Here is a 15,724-nt window from a genome sequence, read left to right on the forward strand (position 1 = left end):
ACTTCAGGTCAAGTAACCCTGGAGCCATAGACAGTTCTCTGGGCGGGGGGGCGGGGTGAGGATCTGGCCTGTGACTGTGGAAAGAGCAGAGAAGGAGGGACTAGAAAATGGTTCTCGGCCAGAATGTTCTCCAAGACTTTACGAAAACAAAGGAAATCACAAACTACTCAGAATCATGAAATACTGCCCTTCTTAACTGCCTCAAAAGCGTTATACCTTGCATTGCATAGATGCTCAGTTGGCTGGTTCTTTTATATGTTTGTTTTTGTTTTTGTTTTTGTGGTACGCGGGCCTCTCACTGTTGTGGCCTCTCCCGTTGTGGAGCACAGGCTCCGGACGCGCAGGCTCAGCGGCCATGGTTCACGGGCCCAGCCGCCCCGCGGCATGTGGGATCTTCCCGGACTGGGGCACGAACCCGCGTCCCCTGCATCGGCAGGCGGACTCTCAACCACTGCGCCACCAGGGAAGCCCTTTATATGGTTTTTAATTCCCGAAATCATGTCTGTTCTTTTCCAAATATCCCGTACTTATTTTTTTTAATATAGTTTCTGGAGTTAATATGCTAAGTATTAGCAAACTGGCTTGTTTTATTAACTTTCAGACTAAATATAGACAGAAGCCTATATTATGCTATCTAAATGCAGAAAAGGTTAGTTTTCACTGACATAAAAAGGATGCCAAGTCCAAAGAATTTTATAGAGGATCAGACTCAGGGAAAATCTCTCAGTGCTGATTAAGAGCTAAATGGACAATTCTGTCCCAGAGACTTCAGTCCTTTTAGTTGTCAGTGGCATGTTCCTTCGTATTTCTTTAAAACTAAATCACATTTGTGGGGAGGAGGGTTAGGGCAGCTTCGTGTTTTTTTGTAAAAATCCTGTTGAGAGTTTGAGGTGCTCAGGGAATAAAGGAAAGGGTGTGAGGGGGAACCTGCATAGAAACAGTCTGGCCACCTGCCACCTCCCATACCAAGGGCCTGGTCGACGGGAAGGGGTGAGACCAGCAAGAATGAATTACAGAGCGCTGCTGCCCCTGCCCGCATCATGGGGGCAGGGCACGCTGCTGGAAGGTTCTCTAAATATCGGAAATGTGGAAGGCGTTAACTCTGTTCCTGCCCAGCTGACCATGTCAACAGGAACATTGCTGCCCAGGGTCTGTAACATGACAATGTCTCCCTTGATACTGTACATTAAGTGTTTTGAGCGCAATATTTATATTACTTTCATATTTTTCTTTAGATAAGAACAATAGATAAAATTGTAACAGACGTGAGAGGCACTGGTGATAAAACATTTTTGTAAGACACTTGGAACTTGTGTTCCTTTCATTTTGTAACTGAAATGGTCTTTCCCAGTGTGATGATGTCCCTTATTTCCAGGAAAACCCATGGGAATTGTCTAGCCATGCATTTCATGGTCTCAAATGTAATAGCATTTAGTAAGGTCAGTAACACAGACACAGGTCTTTTTTTTTTTATCAGACAGGCATCTCGTTACATAGCATCTCGCCTTTCACTTCTGCTTTATTATTTTAAACGTCCCCTTTTCCTTTCTCTCCCTCCTGTCCTGGGACTTCCGTTTGGCCAGCAGATGGTTCTGTGAGGGGATCGAGCTACACGACAGTCCCGACATCCGGATCCGCTGGGACGGGGGCGACCTGCACACGCTGGTCATAGCCGAGGCCTTTGAGGACGACACAGGGCGCTACACCTGCCTGGCCGCGAACCCCGGTGGCTCTGACACCACATCGGCCGAGGTGTTCATTGAAGGTACCCAGGGATGTGGGGTGGGGGCCCATTGCTTCTTGTGAACGTGGTTTTCCAACGCTGGGAGTCAAACCTCATTTGTCCTCCAGGACAGACAAATCGAGTGGCTCTGACACTTGGGTGTACGTCTACGTCGGCAATGTCTGATGTCACCATTTGTTCCTTTTCATTTAAAACATTTCAGCTACGTGAATTTATTTAGAATACTAAGTGTCCAACTTATTTCTGGTTTCTCTGGTGGACGAAGAATGTGGGCATATTAAAATACTAGAAATACTAGACCTGTCAACCAAAGTTAAACTCTCAAAGACTTAGGAGATCATTCACAGGGATATGAAGCAGTTGAGTATTTTTAAATGTTCTCATTTCTATTAGATTCTAGAACTTTTCCTTTTTTGTTAGGATGCTGCTATTTCTGCTAAGTGTACCATGAACTTGTAATCACTAGGTCAGAAAATTTCCAGAATCAATGTTGCATTAAAGAGGGGTGGGCAGAGAGTAGACTATCTCTATTGTTCTAACAGTTCATTTTTGACGACACTCAGCCTATAGGGAATTAGAAAACTTGCTATCAAAGTATATAGTTTACATCACTGTTGCATTTTTATCACTATCAATCACTTAACTTGGAAGTGGCTTAAATACCAGTGTTCTGTGTCCCTAAAGCCATAAATTGGTGAGTAGCCTTGTAATTGCTTGCATTTAAAAATAGTAGTTGGAACACAGAGAGAAAATTGAAATCCTCGAGGTCTCCAGTACCTTAATCTTCATCTTTTTACTAAATTTTTTTTTACTCTTTAATAGCACTAAATTTCTTTGTTTTTTAAAGTAGAAGAAAGCAAGATGTGAACCATTATTTATAGCCCTTGTAAGAACTGGTAAAAAAACAAAAAAATTTAGAAGTAACTGTCACTGCCAACTAAAACTATGTGCCTTTACTTTTAATAAAAGGGTCCCCTGCATTGTCTTTGCAAGCGTCTGTGAGCTCCTTCGGGGACTTTGTCCCGCTAATAAGAGCAAACCTTCTGTATTAACAATAAGTGATAGTACATGGCACTTACATGTACACACACGTGCAGACATGGTCACTTAAACCTCACCGTGAACCTGTGAGGTGTTATCAGGGTCCCCTTTTACACATGGGTAAACTGAGCCTGGGGAGGTGAAAGGGACCTGTCCAAAGTCACTCCAGGATTTGGACCCAGTCCGTCTTACTCCAGGGCCCATATCCTATTCGCTATGTCACATATATCTCAAAGTGCTAAATGAACAGGAAAAGAATGGCAAAAAGATTTTTAGCATTTAATAAGCGAGCAGTGAGTATCAGTCATGGGCTGGCTGTGGAGCAAACTTCTTGAAGCATTTTAGAATACAGAGGAGGAAAGTTAAACTTCCATTAAAAAAAAAACAAAACCCGTTTGCTAATGATGGTCAGATTTGTCTTTCGAAACCAAGGTCAACTAGAGCTGCTTAAAATTAAATGCTTTATTTGCTTTCAAGGTTGCTAGAAATGGGTACTTCAGTGTGGATTGCTTCTGTACTACAGACATTAAATCATGTCAGTTTTACGTACTAGTCTACCAGCTCGATTCAGCCACGTTTATTAAGGCCTTGCTCTGTGCCAGACAGCTTGGTGCAGATATGATGGGGATGGGCCCTGCTATCAAGGAGTTTCCAATCCAACAGCCCAGATGGGCACATTTTTTAAAAAAGAATATAAAGTAAGTGATGTTATAAGTGATATAACAGAGATATTTAAAGTGTTATAAGGATACCAATGAACTTAAAAGATTAACTGCAAGGTATATAAGACACACTCACTTTCATAGAATAAGAGGAACTATTTCTCTGCCTTGGAAACCACTTCAGGATCTGACTCTGGAGGTCCAAAACATGCATGCCATGGTCTTTAACTTTATTTCATTAAATTGAGCTCTGCCACGTAGAAGCCCCTGCAGTGCAGTCCTCTCCTGCCTTCGGGGTCTCTGCACGAACTACTTAATGTGGGAAAAGCGCCCCCAGTTCTACCTGCCACGCGTGGTCCATGCCCAGGGCTCCACAGAGGTGGCGGGTGTTCCCTGTGTCCCTTTTTGCACCCGAGGACCCTGCACTGGCTTAGACGGCCCACCAGCTGCGGGTCTGGCTTCAGATCTTTGTGCTGAGGAGAGGAGGGGTCTGGGCAGAGCCGGAATAAAGAGCCCTTAAGCATCAGCCTCCTAGGCCTCCTGGAAAGCGCGTTAGGAAACTGGCTCATCGTCCCCATGAAATATGGGTGATAACTTTTTTAAAGCCTGGTTTTGGTGTATTTTTATCCCTAAGAACAATTACATGAAATGGAAGAGAATTTCACATCAATTCTTAGGCTCCTATTATGACTGAAAGGAAGAAGTGTTTATGTTTTCCTTACTGCAGCACTAAATTAGACTTAGGAATATCTCTGTTGTCCCTAAACCACATTGCTGTTGCTGTGTCAGCATGCAGGATGGGGGTGGAGGTGGGTACCAGAGGGTAGGAAGTTTTCTGTAGATTTAAAAACCTTGAGGAAACCTTCCCTAGAAGTTTAACAACCTACTGGTTGGAAACTGTCTAAATTTCACTGCCTTGCACAGCAACTTTTAGAATGATAACGAGGAAATTTCAGTTTAAGAACAGTAACTAAGGGGCTTGCCTGGTGGTGCAGTGGTTAAGAGTCCGCCTGCCAATGCAGGGGACACAGGTTCGAGCCCTGGTCTGGGAAGATCCCACATGCCGCAGAGCAGCTAAGGCCATGCACCACAACTACTGAGACTGCGCTCAAGAGCCCGTGAGCCACAACTACTGAGCCTGCACTCTAGAGCCCGAGAGCCACAACTTCTGAGCCCGCGTGCCACAACTACTGAGCCTGCGCTCTAGAGCCCGTGTGCCACAACTACTGAGCCTGCACTCTAGAGCCCGAGAGCCACAACTTCTGAGCCCGCATGCCACAACTACTGAGCCTGCGCTCTAGAGCCCGTGAGCCACAACTACTGAGCCTGCACTCTAGAGCCGGTGAGCCACAACTACTGAGCCTGCACTCTAGAGCCCGAGAGCCACAACTGCTCAGCCCACGTGCCACAACTCCCGAAGCCCATGCGTCTAGAGCCCGTGCTCCGTAACAAGAGAAGTCACTGCAATGAGAAGCCTGGCACCGCAACGAAGAGTAGCCCCCGCTCGCCGCAACTAGAGAAAGCCCGCATGCAGCAGCAAAGACCCAAGGCAGCCAAAAATTAAAAAAAAATTAAAAAAAAACAAAAACCCAAAACCAGGAACTAACTTTTATCTCCTAGTTTTAACTAGGAACCGAGCCCTGGTCTTCGTTTTCACCTGGATTATCTCATTTAATCCTTACAAAAATCACCCCATTCTGTGGCTGAGGAAATGGCAGCTTAGGGAGACTTGTAGGGCCCCAGACCTCACACAGACACTCACACTCCCCTGAGCTTCAAGGACTAAAGCCAGTCAGTGTGACCCCTTAAGTCTGAATAGCCACAGGGGAAAATGCAGGTGAACCTTGGGTCTTGGGGCAGCAGGGTCGTCATCTGCATCCAGTAACAGGCCTGGGATGTGTGCCTGGAACATCTCAGGACACCACTGAGCTTTTGGTCATGGGTCACGTGTTCACTGAAGGTCCCCTGGAAGGCAGGCAGTGGGCCAGGCACTGGGGGGGGACACTTGGCAGGACAGGCAGGCCTCGGTCCTCGCTGCGCCGACACTCCAGGAAAGGAGGGACGGGCCCCCCTCATAAATAACCCCAGCCCCAGCCAGCAGGTGCTGGGAAGAGAAGAAAGGTGGGTGAGGGTAGGGGGAGGAGGGTCTCCCTGAGGAGGTGACATCCGACCTCAGTCTGGACTCTGAGAGGAAGCGATGGGGAGGCCGATGGGGCAAGTGCTGCAGACAGAAGTAGGGGCGAGGCTTGGCAGGAGGGGTGGGTGTGTCCAGGAGCGCATAGGGTGGCAGCTGGGCGGCAGGCAGCTCACGCGGGTCGTGGCGCCTTGTGGTCACTGTTAGACGGCCGGCCTTTATTCTACCGAAAATCGCCACTTGCGGAGCGTTTAAACTGAAAAGTCAGATGATCTGATTTCCATTTTTAAAGTGAAGTTTGGCTTGTAATCGGGAGCCCGGTGAGAAGCGTGCCATGGCAGGACCGGACGGAGCTGGCAGGGCTGCAGGAGCACGCCGTGTAGATGTGGGCAGAGGCAGGCAGGCTGCAAAGCCGCATGGAGGGTTAGGTGTGGGCTGAGGGGCCACAGGTACGAGCAGACCCCGTGGATTTCGGCTCCACCGTCGGGCGTCTGTGAGGGGGGGGCGAGGAGTGGGCTGGGGCACAGAGGGACGTAGGTGATCCGTTTGCACAGCCGCATTTGGACGGCCGAGTGGACACAGGTGTGGGCAGGTGGCCATGCGGGTGCAGTGAGCGCCCAGGGCGAGGACGTGCACTTGGAGCTTCAGGATGTAGATGGTAACCGAAGACACGGGACTGGGCGGGACCGCGTCTGAGCCTGAGCGACCCTCCCCACGCACCGATGCTCCGGGAGGAGGTGCCGGCGCAGGAGCGTGAGAGGAGGGCCTCGTGGGCGGGGAGGCTGGGGGGGGGCGGGTCGGTGTTTGAGGGGGGAGGGCCGTGCAGCTCGGGTCCCCCGCTGCCGGAGGCCAGCGCTGAGGACAGGAGGGGCAGGTGTGGTTGCTGTGGGGGATGTTAGTAAGAGGGGCTCGGAGAGCCTGGAGGGTCCAAACACCGCACGTCTGCGGGACCCGGAAGGACGCACGGGAGCGCGTTGGGGGGCGCCAGGGAGGTTCTGCCCAAGCACCGGCAGAGCCAGGGTTCGGTATCTGGACGGGAGCGCCGGGTCAGGATGCTTTGTGAGCCTGTTTGCCTGTGGGTTTTCGTAGCAGGATTTGTAGAGTATATTTCCATGCTGATGAAAATGGTCCAAGCGAGAAAACGCGGATCCTGCAGGGGGGTGGGGGGAGTGTGAGATGCCAGGGAGCCAATTCCTGGAAAAAGAGAAGGAAACGGCCTCTGCCCACAGTGTGCAGGTGGCGAAGAGCTGCCCTCAACAGTTGCACGGTAGAAAAGGGACAGGTGAGCACAGACACGTGAACTAAACGTGGACATCCCACGTTTGCATCCCTGCCGCCCCTCCTGACCCTGTCGTGGACGGCACAGATCTTTACAGCTCGGGGAGCACCGAAGGGGGCAGGAGGGGGGTTCCCAAGTGTGCGATGAGGAAGCTGGGTTACACCCAACCCTGACCCCGTGGTCGGGGAATTGAGCTGGATGGGGGCAGAGGGGACGGCATAAAGACGGTGGGGAAGGGCAGGAATTCTGAGCGTGGCGCACGCCGGCAGACCCTGTGTGATGTTTATTTGTAGGTTCTCCAAGCTTGTCACAATCAGATAAGACGTGTGCCCCTTTTAAGTGACATTTCAAAGTGTGTGGAAATGTTATACAAGGAACGGTCCCTGTGGCTGCAGCAGGACAAAACGGCTCCGAGCGAAAGGTTCCTTCTGCTGGATCTGGAAGACTTGCTGTGAGGAGCTGATGGAGTCTAAGCTCAGCTTTGCGCATTCTCCACAGTATTCATTTTTAAATATCCTTCCTGGTATTTTCTGGCCAGCCCAGCTCCCAGCTCCAAGACCCAGAACAGCGATTGGATGGCTCTTTGCTTCAGTTTCTCCATCTCTGCCTGGAGAAATTGATGTTCTCGTAAGAAATGAGTGAGTTAATCCCCTAGAGGGGGACCGACACACAGTGTGAGCTATTGTTGCTGCTATAGAAATAGCACATTTTCATTTTAAAAAATCTAAAACATGGAAATAAAGATATAAAAGTCATGTGTAATCCCACCACCCTGTGTCCACCACTCTTAAAAATTTTTATTGTTCAGTCTTTTATCTAAATGTGTGTATTATATTCTACATACTCTTTGGTATATATTTTTTTAATTTAATTTAATCCGTCACGAACATCTATGCCTGTCATTGCAGTTCTTTAAAACTCATTTTAATGCTTTTATAGTCATTCATCATTTATAAATTTTTAAATCATTGGCATTGCTTCAATTACTCTTACCTGAGACAGCAAACGATTGTTTCCGGTAATTATAGCAACTGAGAAAGGAGAGGGGAAAAAATGAGTAGCGTGAGTGGGGAGCAGAGTGTATTTACACCTTAATTTTGAAAAACAAACATGGACCAAACGATGAACTAACTCCATGGCTGGATTCACTAAAGTCACTCAGGGACTTAAAATGTAAATATAAAGAAAGAAAGATAAATAGATAGTTTTTTTTTAATGGTTAATACCTGCTTTTAGGAAGACTTCCTATTTTCTGAATTTGAAGCCGTATTCAGTTTGCTTCCACTCAGAAATACAGCCTTTTCTATATTGCTAAGGTAGATATTAGATTGACAAAAATAAAAATAATTAAAACATGGTGTTTCCATGAATATGGGGGAAATGGGCATTTCGACATACAGTCGTCCCTCAGTATCCGCAAGAGGATTGGTTTCAGGACCCCCCCAGGGATACCAAAGTCCAAGGATGCTCAAGTCCCTTATCTAAAACGGTAGAGTATTAGCATATAACCTACGTAAACTCTAAATCATCTCTACATTACTTATAATACCTAATGTAACGCTATGTAAATAGCTACTGGTGGGCAGCAGAGGCAGGTTTGCTTTGGAGAACTTTCTGGAATTTTATGTATATATTTGACCTGCGGTCGGTTGAATCCACGGATGCAGAACCCGTGGATATGGAGAGCCGACTGTATCTTTATTTTACACACCTTTCTGGGGAGATGTTTAACATGGAAATAAATACATCTGTTGATAGTAGAATGAAACAAATTCTGGTAAATCGCCACACATGTATTTGAAGCAGCCATTAGAAAACCGTAAAGCACGTTTATTAACGTGGAAAGGCACTTCACAATGTATTGAGTGGGGGAAAAACAGAAATTGAACAGTATTACATCATAACATTATGTTTACTATACGTGTACACAGGGGTAAACTTCAGCAGGATACGATCCAACGTGTCTGGGTGGTGGTATTCCGAATGATTTTTTAAATTTTTGCTATTGTGCATTTTCTGGGTCTTTTCCTACAAGGAAGTATTACACGGGGTAAGTTTTTAAAATGGTGAGGGAGCACCTTTGAAAGGCAAGATGGGAGGCTCACGGTTGTGACTTTCCCGCCTGCTCTCCGTCACTAGAGCAGCTCAGGGACCACCAGCATTGATTCCCCACTGCGTGGAGAAGAGTGTAGACACAGGTGACCTGTAGGGAGGTGAACGGTTGATGAGCAGACGGGCAGGGGGTGACCACAAGCGCTGGGGCCCTGCCCCTTTTAGATGGGATTTGAGAAACAGACACGGATGAATGTCCCTCTGAGCCAGGGGTGTTCTCCCCTGCCCAGTAGGTGCAGAGCTGGGGACCGAGGGGTGGGAACAGAAGGGGAGTGAGGGGGGATCGCACTGGGGGAAAGGGGCCTGCAGAGCAGCTCTGTCCCCACCCCAGGTGGGAGGTGACATTGAGATCCCAGCAGGCTCGGTCAGGTGTGCAAAACCAGCAAGCGCATCCTTGTCCAGTGGATGTGAACCTCTCTGGTCCTTGTTTCCCGGCAAGTCAGTGAGGAAAAAGCCTCAACAAAGAGCGAAAGCAATAATGGCTTTTTAGTCATCAGAGGGGATTTTTCCAGTGATCTAAACGTTGGGAATCAGATGAAAAATAGCTATTCCTCTCCCCGGCTTCTGGCTGCTGAGTGTCTCTGGTGCCGTCCTTGGGGCCTACCTGCTCCCGAGGGCTCTCCGGGGTCTGGGGGGCTGCCCGCCCTCGGGCCACGGTGACTTGCTGACCTGGGGTGTCAGCGTTTCTCCTTGTCTGTCACCTGGTTTTGCTGCTTTGCTGTTTGTCTTGCTCGGTTTCCCTAGTTCCTCCTGCACAGGTAGTTTGCCCCTCGACCACGCTCGTGCCCAGACACCAAGTCCAGCCGTGCTGGCCGGTGTGCAAACCCACCCTGTGTCCCTGGCCTTCCCCCACCCCCCCACCAAACCCGCAGCTGCTCGCTCATCCCCCAGCTCACCCCCTGTCACTCATCCCAGCAGAGTCACCAGCCTGCCCTGAGCACCGGAGATGGCGGCTGGGGGCGGGGACGTGTGGTCTCGGGGAGCCGGGGCCTCAAGTTCAGACCCTGTGCCACTGCCGTGCAGTCCCGTGACCTCACGCAGCCCCTTCCCCTCCCTGGTTCCTCGGGTCTCTGGTCTGTAGTTGGACGCAGCTTCCCCTCTTAGGGAGACTCATCATCGTAATGACCAAACGCCGACCCAGCCAACGGCCAGGCACGTGGCACTACTCAGAATGGGTGTGCCCTTCTTGGCCACACCTCAGTCCCGTCCTCAGAGGTGTGATGTCCTGAGTGGCTGAGCAGCTCCGAAGAGGCAGCACAGAACATGTCTGGGCCACTCGGAAAGGACAGAAATCAAGGAGGGACCCTGTAGGTGCTTCCCACGAGAGCAGGTGATGTAATTAAAAGTTCAGACGTGGGGAGAGGCCAGGAGGGGGAGCTCTCCGCTCCTCTGATCTTTATCTGGAGCCCCTCTTGGCAGAGGCTCCCTTGCACCCTGCATTCCCATCCCTCCCCAGACCCCCAGCTTTATGCTGTCCCATTTCACTAACCACCACGTCATGCGTTTATTTGTCTGCATCTGTGTCCGCGTAGAATGGAAGCTCCCCAAGGGCAGGGAGGGGTGTGCTCTTCACTCCAGCATCCTCGTTACACAGCCGGGTGTGCACGAGACTAGTGGAAATAGCAGGCTTTTAATTTACTGAGCAGAACTCATGGCTCATCTAAGTTTATTGTTTTGTTTTAAACAGGAAAGGTGTGTTACAGGAGAATTAACCTGACATAGATGAAGACAAATTTGAGAGGGATTTGGGAGGACAGGGTGGTCTGTGTGTCGTGATGGTCCAAGACTGGGGATTGCTGTAGAAATAAATAGGAAGGACCACAAACACCCTGCAGTCACCTAAGCAGGGCTTTTACCATCAGTAATAGCAGGAAAGCCATGGTAGAGAACAGTCACGGGAGGGAGCACAAGGCACTCTTGCCAAGAGAATTAGGTAAACGTGTACATTCTCAATGTATCAACAGGCAAATAGAACCAACTACAAAGAGCACAAGTATACAGCAGCAACTAACACAACAATGTAAAGCAATTACACTCCAATAAAGCTGTTAAAAACAACAAAAAAAGCACATGTAGTGTGATTGCATTTGTACAAATACACGCACAAATATACAGCCATCCCCCCTCATCCGAGGTTTCACTTTCCGTAGTTTCAGTTACCACGGTCAACTGTGATCCAAAAATATTTCATGGAAAATTCCAGAAATAAATGGTCAGTTTTCAATTTTGCCATGTGAGCAGTGTGATGAAATCGCTTGCCTCAGCTTCGACCGCCAGGATTTGAGTCATCCCTTTGTTCGGCGTTGCGGCCTGTTAGTCACCTAGGTTGTCATGCTGACTGTCCCAGCGCTCGTGTTCACTCACCCTGATTTTATTGATACTAAAAATGGCCCGAAAGCACCAGAGGAGTGATACTGGCAGTTTGGATGTGCCAGAGAAGCCGTGCAGTGCTTCAAGTGAAAGGTGAAAGTTAATAAGGAAAGAAAAGAAAAAGTATGCTAAGGTTGCTAGGATATACGGTAAGAGCAAATCTTTTGTCCGACACGTTGTGAAGAAGGAAAAAGAAATCCATGTTCGTTTTGCTGTCGTGCCTCAAACCCTAAATGTTACAGCCACAGTGCATACATAAGTGCTTAGTTAAGCTAGAAAAGGCATCAAATTTGTACAATAAGATATTTTGAGAGAGAGACCACATTCATATAACTTTATTATCATTTTTATAATCATAATCATATTGTTATGTTTGTTTATTTTATCATTAGTTATTGTTGTTAAACTCTTACTGTGCCTAAGTTACAAATTAAACTTTATCTTAGGTGTGTATATTTAGGAAAAATAGTACTAACAGGATTTGGTGCTCTCAGTGGTTTTGGGGTCTTGGAATGTTATCTCCCTTCAATAAGGGGAGGCCACTGTATGTTTGTTAATACATTCAATTTATCTGAAAAATACAAGCCAGGCCGTTAGCGTGTGCAGAATGGCACCAGGGAAGGGACCTACTGGTCTTCAGTATTATATCACACAATTCTGTGCTACTTGGTTGCTTTTCTATAAGCGCGTATTATTTTACATTAAGATATTTTAAATAGATAATTTAAATAACTCGAGTTAAGTATGTCTCCTAAAAGAAGTATCAAGTATGTACTTCTGGGGCTTCCCTGGCGGTGCAGTGGTTAAGAATCCGCCTGCCAATGCAGGGACATGGGTTTGAGCCCTGGTCCAGGAAGATCCCACATGCCGCGGAGCAACTAAGCCCGTGAGCCACAGCTACTGAGCCCGCACACATAGAGCCCGTGCTCCGCAACAAGAGAAGCTACTGCGATGAGAAGCCCACACACCACAACGAAGAGTAGCCCCCGCTCGCTACAACTAGAGAAAGCCTGCGCACAGCAATGAAGACCCAACGCAGCCAAAAATAAATTTAAAAAAAAGAATGTACTTCGAACCATCATAGTTATTTTAAGTATTACCTAAAATCTCTTGTCACAAAATACATGAGCATTAAAATGTAAGGACAGTTTGCATTTTGGCCTAAAAATCCAACAAGGTGACCCATAATCTAAACGCAATAACGAAGCAGATGAATTTGGGAAGGAATGATCCAAAATTAGAAACCCTCCTATTCAAGAATGAAGCCATATCAGAGTCAGAAAGCATCTCCTAATTAATGAGAAATGAAGGTATTGATAATCCACACCATGTGATCTTCTGGGAAAGAGTTGAAGTTTAAAACGATGTTTTACACACAGACACACATGCATTTATTTCATAGTTGAGAAGCCATTTAAAATCGTGGTTATCATGGCCAAAGGGACAAAAATGAAACTGATAATAAATCTGACACTAAACCCATACTGCTTTGAAGAAAGCTTTTCTTGGTAGTTCTGTTTTTAAATGATTATCTGAAAAAACAGTCTGAGTAAAAATGGTCTGAACCATTCTCTATTTCAAAATAAGACTTTGTACATTATTGTCTGAGTGAAGAGCATTACCTTTGGAAGCAATTATAGGTACTGCTTACATCTTTTTTTTTTTCCCCACTCAGGTGCCAGTTCAACAGATTCTGACAGTGAAAGTTTAGCGTTCAAATCAAAACCTGGAGCCATGCCACAGTAAGTACCTACAATTCCATCAATTATAAGCAAAGACTGTCAACAGAATTGTGCTCTGTAATGCCACTTGTGTTGTACTCTGAAGAGGTCAGCTGATGTCAATCAAGAACCAAATGCTTGAACCTAGAACACAGTTTTTAACTTATGAATTAGAACTTTGAAATCCGCATTTCATCATCGATGTGCCAGAGTCTAACCATCCACCATGTTAGTTTCAATGACAACTAACAGGTTATAAATGTATGAAAGGAACACTTGTGTTGAGGGAAAATTACTTAAATCATTACTAAAACGTAAATGTCAGCCAAGTTATCCATACATATTAGAACATATCTAATTAGGCCAGAAATGGGCTTCCATTTGGATGAAGTCTATTTCTAGTTAGATCTTGTCATGAAAATCTCAAAATTTAGGTTTTCCTACGAAGACCCACAATGTTAGTATCTTAATCATTTTGCAAAAATAAAGTAAAATTGTTCCCATCCTCCCTGGGAGCAACGAGTGCCACCGCGTTCGTCCTGCCTGCCGTTCGCTGCAGAAGATCTGAGGAGGCATGAAGAATACCAATGTCCAGGATCCACCACCAGAGAGCTGGCATCTGGGTTGGGCCCTCAGATTTAAAGGATTTTATTCTGCATTTGTGAATCCAAGCAGTTGTGAATTTTGCCGTGTGGCTGACAGTGTCTTGGCGCCCTGACCCTGTGTCAGGCCTGAGCGTCTGAGGTGGGAGAGCCGAGTTCAGGACATTGGACCACCAGAGACCTCCCGGCTCCACGTAATATCAAACAGCGAAAGCTCTCCCAGAGATCTCCATCTCAATGCTAAGACCCAGCTCCATCAAAGACCAGCAAGCTACAGTTCTGGACACCCTATGCCAAAAAACTAGCAAGACAGGAACACAGCCCCACCCATTAGAAGAGAGGCTGCTTAAAATCATAACAAGGTCACAGACATCCCAAAACACACCACTGGATGCAGTCCTGCCCACCAGAAACACAAGATCCAGCCTTATCCACCAGAACACAGGCACCAGTCCCCTCCACAAGGAAACCTACACAACCTACTGAACCAACCTTAGCCACTGGGAGCAGACACCAAAAACAACAGGAACTACAAACCTGCAACCTGCGTAAAGGAGACCCCAAACACAGTAAGTTAAGCAAAATGAGAAGACAGAGAAACAGACAGCCAATGAAGGAGCAAGGTAAAAACCTACCAGACCAAAAAAATGACGAGGAAATGGGCAGTCTACCTGAAAAAAAATTCAGGATAATGATAGTAAAGATGATTTAAAATCTTGGAAATAGAATGGAGGAAACACAAGAAACGTTTAACAAGGACCTAGAAGAACTAAAGAGCAAACAAACAATGATGGACAACACAATGAATGAAATTAAAAATTCTCTGGAAGGAATCAATAGCAGAATAACTGAGGCAGAAGAACGGATAAGTGACCTGGAAGATAGATTAGTGGAAATAACAACTGCAGAGCAGAATAAAGGGAAAAGAATGAAAAGAATTGAGGACAGTCTTGGAGACCTCTGGGACAACATTAAATGCACCAACATTTGAATTATAGGGGTCCCAGGAGAAGAAGGAAAAAGAAAGGGACTGAGAAAATGTATGAAGAGATTATAGTGGAAAACTTGCCTAATATGGGAAAAGAAAGAGTCAAGTCCAGGAAGCACAGAGAGTCCCATACAGGATAAATCCAAGGAGAAACAAACCAAGACACACATTAATCAAACTATCAAAAATTAAATAGAAAAAATATTAAAAACAGCAAGGGAAAAACAACAAAAAACATACAAGGGAATCCCCATAAGATTAACAGCTGATCTTTCAGCAAGAACTCTGCAAGCCAGAAGGGAGTGGCAAGACATATTTAAGGTGATGAAAGGGAAGAACCTACAACCAAGATTACTCTACCCAGCAAGGATCTCATTCAGATTTGATAGAGAAATTACACCTTTTACAGACAAGCAAAAGCTAAGGGAATTCAGCACCACCAAACCAGCTTTATAACAAATGCTAAAGGAAGTTCTCTAGGCAGGAAACACAAGAGAAGGAAAAGACCTACAAAAACAAACTCAAAACAATTAAGAAAATGGTAATAGGATCATACATATGAATAATTACCTTAAATGTAAATGGATTAAATGCTCCAGTCAAAAGACATAAACTGGCTGAATGAATACGAAAACAAGACCCACATATATGCTCTCTACAAGAGACCCACTTCAGCCCTAGGGACACATACAGACTGAAAGTGAGGGGATGGAAAAAGATATTCCATGCAAATGGAAATCAAAAGAAAGCTGGAGGAGCAATTCTCATACCAGACAGAATAGACTTTAAAATAAAGACTATTAGAAGAGACAAAGAAGGACACTACATAATGATCAAGGGATCAATCCAAGAAGAAGATACAACAATTGTAAATATTTATGCACCCAACATAGGAGCACCCCAATACATAAGGCAAATGCTAACAGCCCTAAAAGGGGAAGTTGGCAGTAACACAATCATAGTAGGGGACTTTAACACCCCACTTTCACCAATGGACAGATCATCCATAGTGAAAATAAATAAGGAAACACAGCTTTAAATGATACATTAAACAAGACTGACTTAATATTT

The 15,724-nt window shown here is 46.2% G+C and overlaps 1 protein-coding gene across 1 annotated transcript in view; it reads left to right on the forward strand.

Moving 5' to 3' along the window:
- The window catches only part of PALLD (palladin, cytoskeletal associated protein), a 387,834-nt gene that overhangs the window by 146,468 nt on the left and 225,642 nt on the right, over positions 1 to 15,724 (forward strand). The window contains exons 2-3 of the mRNA XM_065879773.1: positions 1,587 to 1,765; positions 13,018 to 13,084. Of these exons, the coding sequence (XP_065735845.1) occupies positions 1,587 to 1,765; positions 13,018 to 13,084 (246 nt within the window). The remainder of the gene's footprint in view (positions 1 to 1,586; positions 1,766 to 13,017; positions 13,085 to 15,724) is intronic.

This window comes from Phocoena phocoena, chromosome 6, assembly GCF_963924675.1.
Source record: "Phocoena phocoena chromosome 6, mPhoPho1.1, whole genome shotgun sequence".
Lineage (NCBI taxonomy): Eukaryota > Metazoa > Chordata > Mammalia > Artiodactyla > Phocoenidae > Phocoena > Phocoena phocoena.